The sequence below is a fragment of the Paracoccidioides lutzii genome (genome assembly GCF_000150705.2).
Source record: "Paracoccidioides lutzii Pb01 unplaced genomic scaffold supercont2.5, whole genome shotgun sequence".
NCBI classification, from domain to species: Eukaryota; Fungi; Ascomycota; class Eurotiomycetes; order Onygenales; family Ajellomycetaceae; genus Paracoccidioides; species Paracoccidioides lutzii.
In genome coordinates this window covers 620,696-634,118 of record NW_015440951.1, presented here as the reverse complement: position 1 = coordinate 634,118, position 13,423 = coordinate 620,696, and the positions used below count along the sequence as shown (strand labels likewise).

At 47.1% G+C, this 13,423-nt stretch overlaps 8 protein-coding genes and 2 non-coding genes across 10 annotated transcripts in view; 3 read left to right on the top strand and 7 right to left on the bottom strand.

Moving 5' to 3' along the window:
* Window positions 1-27: 27 nt before the first annotated feature.
* On the bottom strand, window positions 28-1,190 carry PAAG_02379 (hypothetical protein; the record flags this gene model as incomplete). Its single annotated transcript, XM_002795627.2, has 4 exons — window positions 28-290; window positions 368-530; window positions 659-867; window positions 1,133-1,190. 4 exons carry the CDS (start codon window positions 1,188-1,190, stop codon window positions 28-30), a joined length of 693 nt encoding a protein of 230 aa, XP_002795673.2.
* A 1,381-nt stretch (window positions 1,191-2,571) lies between these two features.
* On the bottom strand, window positions 2,572-2,962 carry PAAG_02378 (hypothetical protein; the record flags this gene model as incomplete). Its single annotated transcript, XM_015844621.1, has 2 exons — window positions 2,572-2,648; window positions 2,746-2,962. 2 exons carry the CDS (start codon window positions 2,960-2,962, stop codon window positions 2,572-2,574), a joined length of 294 nt encoding a protein of 97 aa, XP_015701669.1.
* Window positions 2,963-3,845: 883 nt separating this feature from the next.
* Window positions 3,846-5,104, top strand: PAAG_02377 (rho GDP-dissociation inhibitor; the record flags this gene model as incomplete). Its single annotated transcript, XM_015844620.1, has 4 exons — window positions 3,846-3,939; window positions 4,391-4,713; window positions 4,817-4,865; window positions 4,974-5,104. The coding sequence occupies 4 exons, from the start codon at window positions 3,846-3,848 to the stop codon at window positions 5,102-5,104; spliced, it is 597 nt and encodes a 198-aa protein (XP_015701668.1).
* A 560-nt stretch (window positions 5,105-5,664) lies between these two features.
* PAAG_02376 (serine/threonine-protein phosphatase PP-X isozyme 1) lies at window positions 5,665-6,757 on the bottom strand (the record flags this gene model as incomplete). Its single annotated transcript, XM_002795624.2, has 2 exons — window positions 5,665-6,383; window positions 6,496-6,757. The coding sequence occupies 2 exons, from the start codon at window positions 6,755-6,757 to the stop codon at window positions 5,665-5,667; spliced, it is 981 nt and encodes a 326-aa protein (XP_002795670.2).
* A 274-nt stretch (window positions 6,758-7,031) lies between these two features.
* PAAG_02375 (hypothetical protein) lies at window positions 7,032-8,260 on the bottom strand (the record flags this gene model as incomplete). Its single annotated transcript, XM_015844619.1, has 5 exons — window positions 7,032-7,376; window positions 7,648-7,802; window positions 7,893-7,914; window positions 7,993-8,082; window positions 8,117-8,260. 5 exons carry the CDS (start codon window positions 8,258-8,260, stop codon window positions 7,032-7,034), a joined length of 756 nt encoding a protein of 251 aa, XP_015701667.1.
* A 138-nt stretch (window positions 8,261-8,398) lies between these two features.
* On the top strand, window positions 8,399-10,643 carry PAAG_02374 (hypothetical protein; the record flags this gene model as incomplete). The annotated part of the gene is made up of 4 exons (XM_015844618.1): window positions 8,399-8,643; window positions 8,704-9,272; window positions 9,333-9,975; window positions 10,052-10,643. The coding sequence occupies 4 exons, from the start codon at window positions 8,399-8,401 to the stop codon at window positions 10,641-10,643; spliced, it is 2,049 nt and encodes a 682-aa protein (XP_015701666.1).
* Window positions 10,644-11,546: 903 nt separating this feature from the next.
* On the top strand, window positions 11,547-11,995 carry PAAG_02373 (hypothetical protein; the record flags this gene model as incomplete). The annotated part of the gene is made up of 2 exons (XM_002795621.2): window positions 11,547-11,841; window positions 11,922-11,995. 2 exons carry the CDS (start codon window positions 11,547-11,549, stop codon window positions 11,993-11,995), a joined length of 369 nt encoding a protein of 122 aa, XP_002795667.2.
* A 406-nt stretch (window positions 11,996-12,401) lies between these two features.
* On the bottom strand, window positions 12,402-12,473 carry PAAG_11481. The gene has a single exon. It is a non-coding gene; the product is annotated as a tRNA-Gln (tRNA).
* Window positions 12,474-12,931: 458 nt separating this feature from the next.
* Window positions 12,932-13,003, bottom strand: PAAG_11480. Its single transcript has one exon. It is a non-coding gene; the product is annotated as a tRNA-Gln (tRNA).
* A 249-nt stretch (window positions 13,004-13,252) lies between these two features.
* PAAG_02372 (beta adaptin) overlaps window positions 13,253-13,423 on the bottom strand; it is a gene marked incomplete at both ends in the record, with an annotated part of 2,820 nt that continues 2,649 nt past the window's right edge. Inside the window, one exon of the mRNA XM_015844617.1 lies at window positions 13,253-13,293. Within this exon, the coding sequence (XP_015701665.1) occupies window positions 13,253-13,293 (41 nt within the window). The remainder of the gene's footprint in view (window positions 13,294-13,423) is intronic.

The following is a 13,423-nucleotide window of genomic DNA, read 5'->3' as shown; positions in this document are numbered from 1 at the left end:
GACGCGCTGGCAGCCGCGCTCGCCTCTTTATGCGCGCGGGTTTGTCTGGGCCTGCGGGTTCCAGAGGTTTTCCTGGGGGATGACGGTTTGGCGGGTGACACTGATGTGCGAGTTTCTGCGGGCAATGGGTTGCGATGGTGTCAATGTAGCGCTGGCGGCGGGTGGCATTTTGAATTTGGGGGGTGGGGAGATCTGCTTCTCGGGGCTGACGGCGGACTGGTCGATTTCTGTTGGGTCCAGGAGAGCACGGACCCAGTCGAACATGCCGTACTCTTTTGCGAGTTCGAGGGCTGGGATGGGTTAGTTTGGGATGTGTATATAAAAACAAAAAAATTTTTTGGATAGAAGCAAAGGTGGTTTTTATTACCGAGATCGGGAGATATCCATATGTTCCCAGCGATATCGTCTGAGCTGGTCTCCTTTCTGGTCTTCAGGTAATCGCGTTCAGTCTTCTCATCTGATTGCTTCGCCCAGGGGAATGCGATTTTGAACATGCCCGTGGCGCTGACATAGCCATCCTTGCTCCGTCGCTGTTGCAAGGGGGAGAAAAAGGAATGTTCGAATTAGCCATCTAGATAACAAATAAACATATGCGCGGGCAATGCGCATAGAAACCCGGTGTGATTGATTAGGAAAGAAAAGTAAATTAAAAACTCACCATGAGAAAATAAGCCTCCGGATTCGTCTGTGGCGGTTGAAACGAGAAGATCTCCGACCCTTTGAGGTCCTTGGGCAGCGGCGCCCGCAAGTGTGCGTATTCGAACATGCCCAAGTTCTCCGGCTTCGTCGCGTTGGAAGTCCCTACCTGACCCGGTTTGACAGATAGGTTTGTCTTGCCCAGTCGACGGCGCTCAAGAAGTTCCTCATCTACAACGCGACGGGGAAAACGAAAAAGGAATTCATGTCAGGTTAGCGATGCGTGCATAAATAATAATAATAATAATAATAATATAATACGGATTGATATAGGAGACATTCTCATGGAAACAACCACGTCGATTGCAAAACAAGGACAACAAATACCATCTGATAGAACGCGCAAGGAGGAGAGGAGAGTTGGTATTGGGCAGTGGTGGTGGTGGTGGTGGTGGTGGTGGTTAAATGGAATGTACGGGGGTTCTGGAACACTTACATGGCGGTGAAACCTCAGGGAGGATGAGCGGGTTGATTCTCTTTGGAAGCGGGCGCATTGCGGCTCCTGTGGAGAGGGATTGATGATGCATATACAGAGAGGTAGATATATCCACGAGAAATCAGATGGGTCGAGGATAGTTACAATGTTGAGAGGGAGAGGGTCTGTCGGTTGTGTCGAGCAGGAGGGTGGGTGGTGGTCAGGTTGTTAATGCGACGGGCGGAGAAGATGGATTGGGTTTGCCACGTTGCAGGCGCGTTTGCGTCGATGAAGGCGCGTGTTGGTGTTGGGTGTGGGTGTGCAGGAAGCGCCAGCTGAAGCAAGGCGACGGGAGCTGGGATTTACTCCTTTTTTTTTTAAACAATGGAAAAACAACACAACACAACACAACACGACTGCTGGATAAAGGGGCCCGCGACTGAAGATTAGAGAGGCAGTTCAGGGACGATAAGTCACAGGATGCGTACATTCGAGAAAAACCCCACCCAAAAAAAAAAAAAAAAAAAAAAAAAAAAAAAAAAAAAAAAGGAGAGAGTGAAGAGAGAGAGGGGAAACCGATGGCTGGGGATGGATGGGATCGACGGCGGGTGGAACTTTGGGGCCAACTTCGGGGCCAACTTCGGGGGCAACTTGGGGGGCAACTTAGGGGGGGGGGGAACGCTTTCACTCGCTGCTGTCAGCGCGGGTCGGGTTTAGGCGGGAGGAGAGAGAAAAGAGTGTTAACTATTAGTTATAACTAGTTTTGAACTTGGTAGGTGAGTCAACTACCTAACTAACTAAGGAGTCAACTTGGTAGGTTAGTCAACAGGAGTGGCTGACTAATCGCCGGGCTAACTTCGTTAACTGAAACTATAACTAGTTAGCTAGTTAGAGTTACCAATCATGTGACTTATTCGGTTGTTGGACTGGTTGGGAAGTTAGTTAACTAGTTATAGTTAGTTATATTGGTTTAGTGGGGGCTGGCGCTTAGTCAGCTGCTGGTCTGGGAACAAGCTCTTGCCTCCCTCGAGGCTAGCTTCGAACGAACTAAAAGCTCTATTGGGGCGTTACGGAGAACTGTTCTGTCACATGGGGAGGGAGATGTCTGGTTTCGGTGCCAGTGGTGGCCCATCCGAAGTTAATTGAGCAAAGCTATCCCAGAGTGGCAGGCAGCGGGAGCAGTGAGGAAGCAGGCCAACTGCGGTCACCATACAACACGTAGTTGGTCACTGTGTGCGTCGCAAAATGGGATTGGGATTTCGTGATTCTTCCCATCAGCTTTAGTTACTTTTAGCTGTCCAACTCTCACCTAGCTTCACCTCCCTAGCTATTAGTTGACAGAGGGAGATTTGACACTATAGTCATTGCCGTCATGCTCAACACGGTTCTTGCCACTTGCAGAGCAAGCAAATAGACAACAACGATCATTCATAACTGACTCGCAGCTGAAAATCCATCGCTCAATGCTGGTCAACGCAACACTCGATGGCGCTTCCGGAGAAGTCGGGGTTGCTCCCCCACTCGGCATCCAGTGTCCCTGACCTAGATAAGTATCCAACCCGATACCATCAGATGTGCTTAATTACAGAATGGAAACAAGTAAAGAAAAAGAAAAAGTCAAAAGGGTTGGTTACCTCTCGACGATGTGTGCTGCAGCGCGTGTTCTTGTACTCCGGGGCCCCTTTTGTGGGGGTTGTTAGTTTTCTGTCTCCCCCGGCAGTCATCGGAATCATACCACGGATCTCCTCGTTCCTGGAAGTCCCAGGAACTCCACACATGGCTTGGGAATGGGCAGCGAATTGCTGAACGCTCGGCTCGAATCTTTGAACGATTGACCCGGACGGACGCCATTGGCGGTTTCAAAATGCAACATGCAACAACCTCTGTGGCTAAAACATTGCTGGCCTTGCTCTGATTCCAGCACAAACAGGTGGTCTGGGCCACTTTGTGTGTGTTTTGAGTTTCAGTTTTTTTGTGGAGACAATCACTCCCATTGACTATGATACTATTTATTTGTTGTCACGAAGAAGAGGGGAGAAGAGGGGAGAAGAGAGGAGACTCGCAGCTTTGCAAATCAACGCCGCTCCTCGACGTCAGGACCGAAACAGGGTCCAGGGGAAGTGGAAGAGAAAATCATCATCATAATAATATAATAATAATAATAATAATAATAATGATAATAATTTTTATTATAAAGTAAAATCGCAAAAGTAAAGCGAGTCGAAGCAGTCCACACATGAAAATAGAACTTGCCAGCGTAGAATCAACCTGGACCATGGGAATATGATTCCTCAACCTCTGCATTATTTTTACCTACAGGAATAATAACTGCTAATAGCTAATAACTAACCAGCCCGCTAGATAAACCGTTGGTTGGACTCTTGGCCGTTGCTCCGCCCGTCAGTTGTCATCGCAACCCCAACCAAATGCAACCAACAGTGACCCCCGCGTAGTGAGAACCGTTACAGCTCTCTCACCTCCTCAATTCTCTCAGCCTCTTCATTCATTTTCTCTTCTCTCTCTCTTTCTCATAATCTCAGATCCCTTTTTTTTTTTTTTTTTTTTCCTCCCATTTCCCCCCCTTTTTTCCCCTTTCTTCCCGTCCTCCGTCAGCCTCATACAAAATCACCTCTTTCCATACCCCGCAACCACACTGTGATAACGCAGTTCAAAAAACATCTTACCTTTTCTCTCCCAACTCCGCTGCCCCTCCAAAGACAACCTTCCTGCAAAGATGACCCACGACCATGACGACGACTTGGCCTCAAGCAAGACTGCTGGCTTCAAGGTTGGCGAGAAGAAGACTCTGGAGGAATATCATCAGCTAGGTATGTGAGATATAAAAGTATATCTACATCTGCAATTCTCAATTTCTTTTTATTTCATCATGCAAAAGCAAAAGTGCGTGGGACATCCTGGGGATCGGGCTGTGTCTGGTCTAGACGGAAGGAATGGCAGCAGAGCCAGCATTGTCTTGTTGGATGAATGCAGGACTTGGAGCTACCAGCCTGCCACCCCACTCAACCTCCTACACATGTCTATGCCTCTCTTTGCGGAGTTTATACACATGGAATCTACCCATATATGGGCCTGGTAATGGCGGTACGCTAGAGGGAGAAGCAGAGCGATCTATGCCTCCATCTCGTCGAAAAACACTGCGAAGAGGATCACTGGAAACAGCAACAAAAAGACACCGCACTTTCAATATAATATCCCCATTTCCATACATGAAGAAACACACACCAGCTAACCCCGCCTAATTCAAACCACCCCCCACAGACGCAAACGACGAATCCCTCAAACGATGGAAAGCCTCTCTAGGCCTAGGAACCGGCAGCTCGATTTCGGACCCCAACGACCCACGCAAGTGCATCATAAAGTCCCTCGCGCTCGAGGTCGAGGGCCGCGACGACATCACCATCGACCTCTCCAGCCCGGGCTCGGTCGACAAGCTCAAGGACCAGCCCTTTACTATCAAGGAGGGATCCCGTTTCCGCATCAAGGCGACGTTCGTTGTGCAGCATGAGGTTCTTAGCGGGTTGAAGTATATCCAAGTTGTGAAGAGGAAAGGGGTGAGGATTAGCAAGGATGAGGAGATGCTGGTGAGCTGGGTTTCCCCCTTCCCTCTGTTTTCCTAGATGGCTAGAACATTTGCTGACGTAGGAATTTCCCTTTTTTTTTTTTGGGAGAGGGGTCGGTTGATAGGGGAGCTACCCGCCCAACACCACAGATAAACCGCTGTATGAGAAGAAGTGTAAGTCCGTCGTTCCAAGGTTGGTTGTGCCGGAGTTTAAAAAGAAAAAAAAAAATTAAAATTAAAAAAAAAAAACCTTCTGACTTTTGTCCTCACCTACCTGCGTAGTCAATTCCGAAGAAGCTCCGTCCGGCATGATTGCTCGAGGCCATTACAACGCACTCTCCAGATTCGTGGATGACGATGACATCACCCATCTCAAGTTCGAGTGGTCCTTTAACATCGCCAAGGATTGGTAGTTTAGTGGGGGGGCAACTTTTTTTAAGTACCAGATCGATCCAGCTGAATTCTGTTGATCTTGTCTTCTCTCATTCTCCTCTTTCTCGCATTCAAACGAATTTCTTTTATATCTATGCCTTTTTTTTTTTCTCTTTTCTTTTTTCCCCCACTTCTTGGTACCCCAGACCAGGACACCAGTTATAAAAAGGCGGACATTGCAATGAAAGAAGGGGGAAAAAATATTGAAAAAAGAAACTTTTCTTTTTAACATACCTGAGTTTGACATCCTTTGTTATCCTTCGCTTAGCGATGACTTGACCAATGATTGATAGGATAAAATTCTAGCAGCCAGCGCCGGCCAAATACTCCGCCCAAGCGCGACTTTATTTTATTTATTTATTTATTTTCTATCTCTTTCGTTGCAGGCCTTCTTTATATAAATGATAGCCAAACGCCCAACCTATGCTTCACGACAAATAAAAAGCACCGATTATTCATGACAAAGGAGGGAAGGGATAGATAAAAAAAGAGCAGTAGATCATTTAACAAAATAAAAAATCTAACAATAAACCTAAGGGTATCATAAGAAATATTCAATTACAGGATTATGCCCATCCTTGCCGGGCTGCTGCGCCTGCTGTTCCCCACGGTGTATATCGTTATTCTCAGGCGCAGCATCAAATATATTAAAGTAGCGCTCTCCCGTATCGCTAACCTCAAGAACACTCGCGAGGTTCCCGCATCTGTAGCAGTAATTCGGCGCGCTCCACACGGTACTTAACCGGTCGTCGTAGAGCACCTGGTACCCTTCCTGACATAGCTGATGCGCACGGAGGATATGAGACATATTATTCACCTCAAGGAACTTCTTAACCACCTGTGCACCAAAGGTATACCCCGCCCCCCTCGGCGAGAGCGAAAACTCATCCCGCTCCGTATCCGGATCCGACCAGACGAGATCAGCCATGGGCCCCTCATGCGGGATCTCGCGAAAGCGATCGATAATCTTGATCTGGTCGATGGAATGGATGGACGGCGATAGACCGCCGTGCACGCAGAAGATCTGATCGTTGATGACGACGCTGAGGGTGAGGAAGTCGAACATGTCGGTGAAGTAGTGCCAGACGTTGGCGTTGCCGTATTTGCGGGCGCATTCGGTGTAGAAGCCGTAGGATTGGGTGACGCCGCGGGACTCGTGGTTGCCGCGGATGAGGTGGACGCGGGCTGGGTAGCGGAGTTTGAGGCAGACGAGGAGCGAGATGGTTTCGACGCTAAAGAGGCCGCGGTCCACGTAGTCACCTGTTTTAAATGCAGGTTGGGAAGAATGGGGGTTGTCAGTCTTTGTTTTGTTCGACTGGTGGACTTATGAATGTATATATATATATATATAAGTAGCGTTGCGCGTCCATACCGAGAAATAAGTAATTTGTGTTCGGGCAAAAGCCTCCAATCTTAAAAATCTCAATCATATCATAGAATTGGCCGTGGATATCTCCGACGACAGTGACGGGGGCACCGATATGGACGACGTTGCTCTCCTTCATGAGCAATTCTTTCGCCTTGGCGCATATTGCCTCTATGACAGAGTCTGCTAATAATTCCTTCCTATAGAGTCGCTCGATGCACTCATCTAAATCGATGCTGGCTGCAGTATGTGAGAAATGTTGGGTCATTTATCAGTCGCCAGATTCATTTTATGTTTTATGCTTCTTGTTATAGGAATTCACATGGCAGCGTCTGTAACTTTGAATTATTCATCGGGCATAGACCGAACTTACACGGTAGTCCTGGCATTGCCACTGGACGAGAAAGCCGATCAAGCCTCTAATTTAAGAAAGAAAGAAAAAAAAAAAAAGAAACAAGAAAAAGGTTTTGGGGGGGGGGGGGGAGGAGAGAGGAAACAAGAGAGTGACAGTTATATTTAAAGAAACAAAAGAACAAAAGGATTCAGGGAAGTAGGAAGGAGATCAGATAACCGGGCGCTGCAGCTTTCATGATGGTCCGGCAGTTCGAAAGCGCAGCATCAGCGAGGCGATTAGGCTCGTTCAGCGGCGTCAGCGGGAGTTTCTTTGCTTGCGCTATGCCATTCAGAGTAAAGTTTCTAAGCCAAGATACTGCACCGCCGGTGGTGGAGATAGCCTTGGCGTTCGTTGAACACCTTATGGGTGTTGTGCTGTATAGAGTATTGGGGGATGAAGAGGTGTTTGTGGTTCTTCGTTTTGTCTGTTCCTCTGGACGGTTGAACGAGAGAAATAGAGATAGTGGCTGGCTAGCGGGCAGAGTGGCTGGTGACTAATCAACGACCGATACGTAAGCGCATGTGGCTGGAGCTGGTTAACCCGAACTGGTTTAGGGGCAACCAGCTAGTGAAATTAGTCCCGATTCGAATTACTAAGATCTTCGGCAGGACACCGGCAAAAGGTGACTAATGGTACCGCCACTGCTTACTTAATACAAGTCGTGTCTTGAGGGTTTCTACTAGTTAACTAGTTAGTTAGTTACCCTACACATCCTCCTCACCTTTCCATACAACCACTAAAATGTCCACTTGGGGGCTTCAAACACCGTCATTGTCGGATATTGCCCAATGGCTATGGTCAACATATATATCCTCACCGTCCGCTGGGGCTTCAAACACCGCCCATCGTCGGATATTGCCAAGCTCGGCGCCAGGTGTATCACGTGACGCTCTCCCAGCCGGCTCCAACTTCCATCCGTCTTACGTTCGGTCGTCGATGTTCGTTTCTTTCACAATCTGTCTTCAACCTCATCTCAATCACCGAGGCTGAGTCTTTATCTTATCCTTACGCCCTGTGCATTCTATAGTGGCCTGCCGCCGCCCGTTTTTTTTGGTTATTCCCCATGACTTCTGGACCCCTGGATACATATAGTTATCATCAGCATCTACCATTTTGCGGAACCCCTTTCCTCCCGCCTCTAGGGCGTCCTTTATCGTCGGGACCCCGGGGGTTGCCAATCCCACTTTTGGCCCATTATTCTTGAATAACATCCGTTGCGCTTTTGATTTTTACTTCTTGCCAAACATTTCCTGCACCAATTACTGTATTGTTTTGTTTCATCGGGAGTTTATAGTCTTGCCACTGGTGGTCTCGGGCTACTAAACTTTTCTCCGCCTTTCCTTGGTTGCAGGATCCATCTCCGCGTTTCTGGTTCATGAGACCGGAGAGGGCCTTTTAAAATTGAAAATTGATTGCCCTTTGCAACCGTTCTATATATATTTGTTTTATTATCTTATACTTATTTGAAAATCTGGCTGATTGTGGCCTCCGTGTTTGATCGGATAGCGCTAAAAAATGGACTCGCATCCGATGCCTGGTGATGGTGTGCAGCCATTCCACCCACAACCAGTTCCATCCGTTGTCAACCACAAACAGCGGGGCCAAAAGCATCCTCGCAAGGGAAAACAGCGCCAGAATCACCCTTCTGCTGGCAGCAATAATGGCCCCCCTAAGCACACCCAATCCCAATCATGTTACAACTGTGGTTCCTTGGAGCATTGGGCCCAGCAATGCCCGGAACCCCGCCGCGAGTTTCCCACGTAAGTTCGAGGTGATGGCTTTTCATACCGCCGTTAATGGCTAACAGACGCTTTTCGTAGGGGTGGTATGAAACCTGGTCGTCCACCAAAACGACAGAAAACTACAGTTTCTTACCATGCCCATTATCAGGGCGACCCGTTTTACGACAAATCGCATCCGGGCCCTCAAAGGGGTTATACTCACCCGCCCGTAGCACATCCAACATATCAACCCAGACCAATGTCAGCCTCAACATATGGCTCTCCAACATCCATGTCTGCCCACCCCTATTCAGCTGGTCCATGGCCCCATGAACCCTTGCCCCCGCAATATAATTCACCCCAATCGTATGGATTGCCAACGTCCACGAGTGCCTATAACCCGCAGTTCTCAAGTCCAACTGCTATGCCGCCCCCCCGGGGCTATTTTCACCCTCAGTACCCATCTCAGTTTGCGGAGCCCGAATATCATCGAAAGTCTTTCGATCGTCACCAACAAATGCCGCCACACGTGGGTAACAATCGGCAATCTAGGAAAAAGTGGCGTCGTTCAGATAATGTACCCGCAATCGCTCTTCCAGTAGAACCCTGGATGGAAGAATTACAGTCCCTTGACATCCCCGAGTCAAACTCTGGTCAAAATGAAATTGGTGAGTGAAGGTAAACAAATTTAATGCTCAGAAGTGGCTTTTTGCTAAGTGATTTATTAGTTTGGAGGCCAGCTGTTCAAGTTGCCCGCCCTCTTCCTTCAACTTTTGATGAACGTGACGATATTGGAATGCTCCCGCCCTTTACGACACTGCCACCTGGCATGTCTGTGTCAAAATACATCCTGGACAAGGGTCCCGAGGAGTTTGTCGACAACATTAGAAACACTGAGGATTGGCCATTCGTAATGGCAGATCCCATATTTTTAGAGATTTCAACAGAATGTGAACTTGTATCAATCGATGAGCTCATCTCGCGCCGCAAGCTGATATTTGAAACCCATCGTATCGAACCCCCCCCTCCAGTTGAGGAACCCGACGGTGGCCTGGAACAAGACGACGAAATAGATGGAGAAAATCACTCTCAAGAAAACTATGGCTCCGTCGTCAGTTCAAATGAAGCAGGTGACGATCGAGCCATGAGTGGGGGGCATTCCAGTGAATACTCACACACGCCATTGTGTAGTCCAAAGGCGGGGTATAGAGACGATATGTCCTCTACTGGATCATACCAAGCCGATGATAGAGGCTCATTCAGGGAAAGTGCATCTCCAGATGCACCGGAGGATCCAGTCTCCCCTGATCCGAGAACAAATTACGAGTATCACGAGTTTCAGGATCGCCAAGACTCAAAACAACACTATTCGTAAGTTTTGTTTTATTTCTGCCAGCCATATGGACGAATGATTTCCTTGTGAAGTCTTTTTAACCAAACCAAGCAGCAAACCTGGCAAAAACTCCACGAGTGACAAACGGCGGAATCAACGAATCCAGCGAGATCGCAGACAGCAGATGGATTTTTCAACCCGCAAATCTGGTCAGCTCGATGGCAGGCGCAATGCGCCATTTGACTGTCGAGGAGGACGTTCTGGTTATTTGAACCCCCAAGATCGACGAAAGCAAAAGCAGCAGCAGTTCAAGGGTGGTGCTAAAACAAAAGCCAAAAAAGTGCCGAATAATCGTGGGCGGCCACCGTACAATTCCATTTCAGAGGGCCATCTTCACGAGAACTATGATAACAGATGTGGTCTGGATGGCAATACCGGTCGCAGTCATAATGAAGACCCAAGTCAACCCAAACGTTCCCATGGCTATGCTGACATTCAACAAAGCGATCACCATCATCCCCATGACCAGGTTGATTTCGAGCATAACAGTCGAAAAAGGAGCAGGCAAGATGAGTCTCTCGGCACACCTGAAGAACCCATGCGCCAAGAAGATGATATTACTCCAAAGATAAGGCGACGTCAACCCCATGTCGCAGAGGCCTACAGGTATGACTTGCATCAACCTAACATTCTTGCTATTCACTAACAATTTCTAGTCGACGATGGTGAAAACCTCTCTAATATATAGCAACTACCCGGCATTGCAATGCCTTTTCTCACTTGATATCCCATACCCGTTCTATAATCAACCATTGCACTCTCCTTTTCCTTCATATCAGGGCCAATGGCCATTTTTTGATTTATATTTAATATATTTAACGAAATTTGGTTGTTTGCATTGGGGGCATTTTGGCTTGCATCCAAATTTCCCCTTTTGGATTTTAGTTCTACATCCCTTTGTGTATTTTGGATATGACCCGGGAGAGAACAAAAACTTCGTTCCCCCGAATGCACCTGCTTCAAATTTTGTAGCCACAGGCGGGCCGTTCACCTCCCCTCATTATATCACCGCTTATTTTTACTCTTGTATTATTTTTTTGGTTCATTGACGTCAAACTTCTTTCCACATGGGATCCAAGTTTGGTATGATTATCTATGTTATTATTAAAATCCTCACGTGGGCCGATGTCAACCACAGGAACTTTCCATACCCTCCCTACACAGCCGCTGCCTTCTGGTCTTGGACAAGTTTTTTATTCTTTTCTTTCCCCCTTTTTGGCCTTTTGGACAGGATTCATAAGTAAACAGAGTGCATCGCCAGGCGACCACTTTTGTGTAACAAAAATTCTTTGCTGAAATATCTTCTGTGGACATATCTCATTCCCCTTTTGCAGGGCATGCAGACAGGAGAAAAGACAGACAAAGCATCCCTGCTTCCAAATCTGTCTTCTGCCTCGCTTTGCCAGGCAGAGTAAAGTCCACAAGCGTCGCTTGTGTTTTATGTGCGTGTGGAGGCCTGATGTAGCGTTTTGCGGATGTTGAGAAGATCCAAGGAATCTCAAGTTCGGTTGGGTTATCCCAACAGTAGTGCTGATTTGTTCCAATCCATATGTCATTACATACATTCTTCCTTCCATCCACGCGTCCATCCAATCCTTTTAAAGATGACGACAGACGGACGCAGGAATTTGTGTTAACTGATACGCCTTCTACCCCGTGGATGTGTCATGCCATACCATATCATGAAAAACATGGTACACATCCACCCCAGTTAGTCGATGGATTACCTCTTCCCTGGCCCTGGCCGAGGCCGTGGCCGTGCACTTTCTCGACCCACGCGCTGGGAGGGTACGGCGATATACCCAAGCGCACCAATGGGATGGTAATCCCAGTTCGCTGGCACGGTATATAACTGAATAATACCGCGATGTATTGTGTTTATACGTTATTTGTTCTATGCGCAAAGCTGACACGTAAAAGCAAGGCAAAGCGATGGTGCTGTTAAGCTACATCTTCCATCCGTACTACATCCTTCTGGATGGGCGGGTTAAAGATTAATGCAGACAGAAGGTCATCTCCTCATGGTATGTTAAGCTGGGTTAGCGCTAGTCTGACAAAGTCGACTGGTGCCAAAAATAAAAATAAGAACCCTCCACTTAAAATGGGGTTAGCTAGCTCCGCCAGTGTGGAATCGGCATTGGGCTGACTTCATACGGCCATGCTTCCTTCTTTTCTGTCCTCAGATTTTGCTGTCTTTGAGTTGGTATATATCAGTAACGAACTGAAGATGTAAGTTATGGTGGACAGACAGCAGAGGATCAGGTTCGTTAAGGAAAACAAGGAAAGAAGTGATGGTTGTTGTACATGCACACACGCTGCTGCTCTTCGTTAAAAACACCAAAGCTGGCAAAAAATAAAGAAAAATAAAAGGGATTAACCACTTCAGATCTGCTTTCAATTTGGAAGGTCGTACTGGGAATCGAACCCAGGTCTCCAGAATCAGAATCTGGCGTGCTAACCGCTACACTATACAACCATGACTTGTTGGATGGCGAATGCCAGAATAACTCTAACGAAATTGAGTTTTCATCCTTACCCGGTGAAGAAACTCTTTATCAAAACGGGCTATGTCTGGATGATTAAAATCTTTAAAGGGCGTGGGAAAAGTTCCCTGCACATGATAGAAACATATCATGAACAAAAGCGTAAGTAAATTCATCGCAGTGCTTAACAAAGACATTGAGGCCTGCTGAGAGTTTGTTCACCAGTGTCCAATCAACTAAAATAATCGGCATTGGTAGCAGCAATTGAGACCTGGGATTTTTATAGTGCCACTAAAGCAGCTCTTTCACAGTATGGTAGCCAAAAATTTTTTGCAACTTCTAAATTTCCATTGTGTTGAGACGACACTTCTATTTGATCCCCAATGGCCCATATGCCATTGTTAGGGCGAGCGAGCTGGAAAAAGTTTGTTTGGAAAAACTACAAAGTAAGAGGTCGTACTGGGAATCGAACCCAGGTCTCCAGAATCAGAATCTGGCGTGCTAACCGCTACACTATACAACCTTGTCTTGCTGACAGTCAGAGGAAACCATTATTTTTTGGATGATATTACCAACCCCCCCCCCCCCTCCCTCTCCCCCCCCTAATTTTACACAGTACTTACCCGCGGCACTCATTCATATAGTGTAAGCACAATATATCAATAATCTGCGGTTCAATAATTGTTGATTTCTTGCTTATCATCTTTTCCGTATTTGAATTTCAAGTGTAGCAAGTAAATTCTAAGTATGTTCATCGTCGGTGTGCAGGTAACTAGCGTCGTTGCATCCATATTATCTGCCGGCCCTGCGTGCCTGACATTATACTATATTCCAACATCGGCATAGAAAACGGGTAAAATTCATTTGCAATTATCAAACGGCAGACCCCCGTCGCATCTAAATATCATGAAAGAAAATTTATTTCCAAATAAAATATCCACGC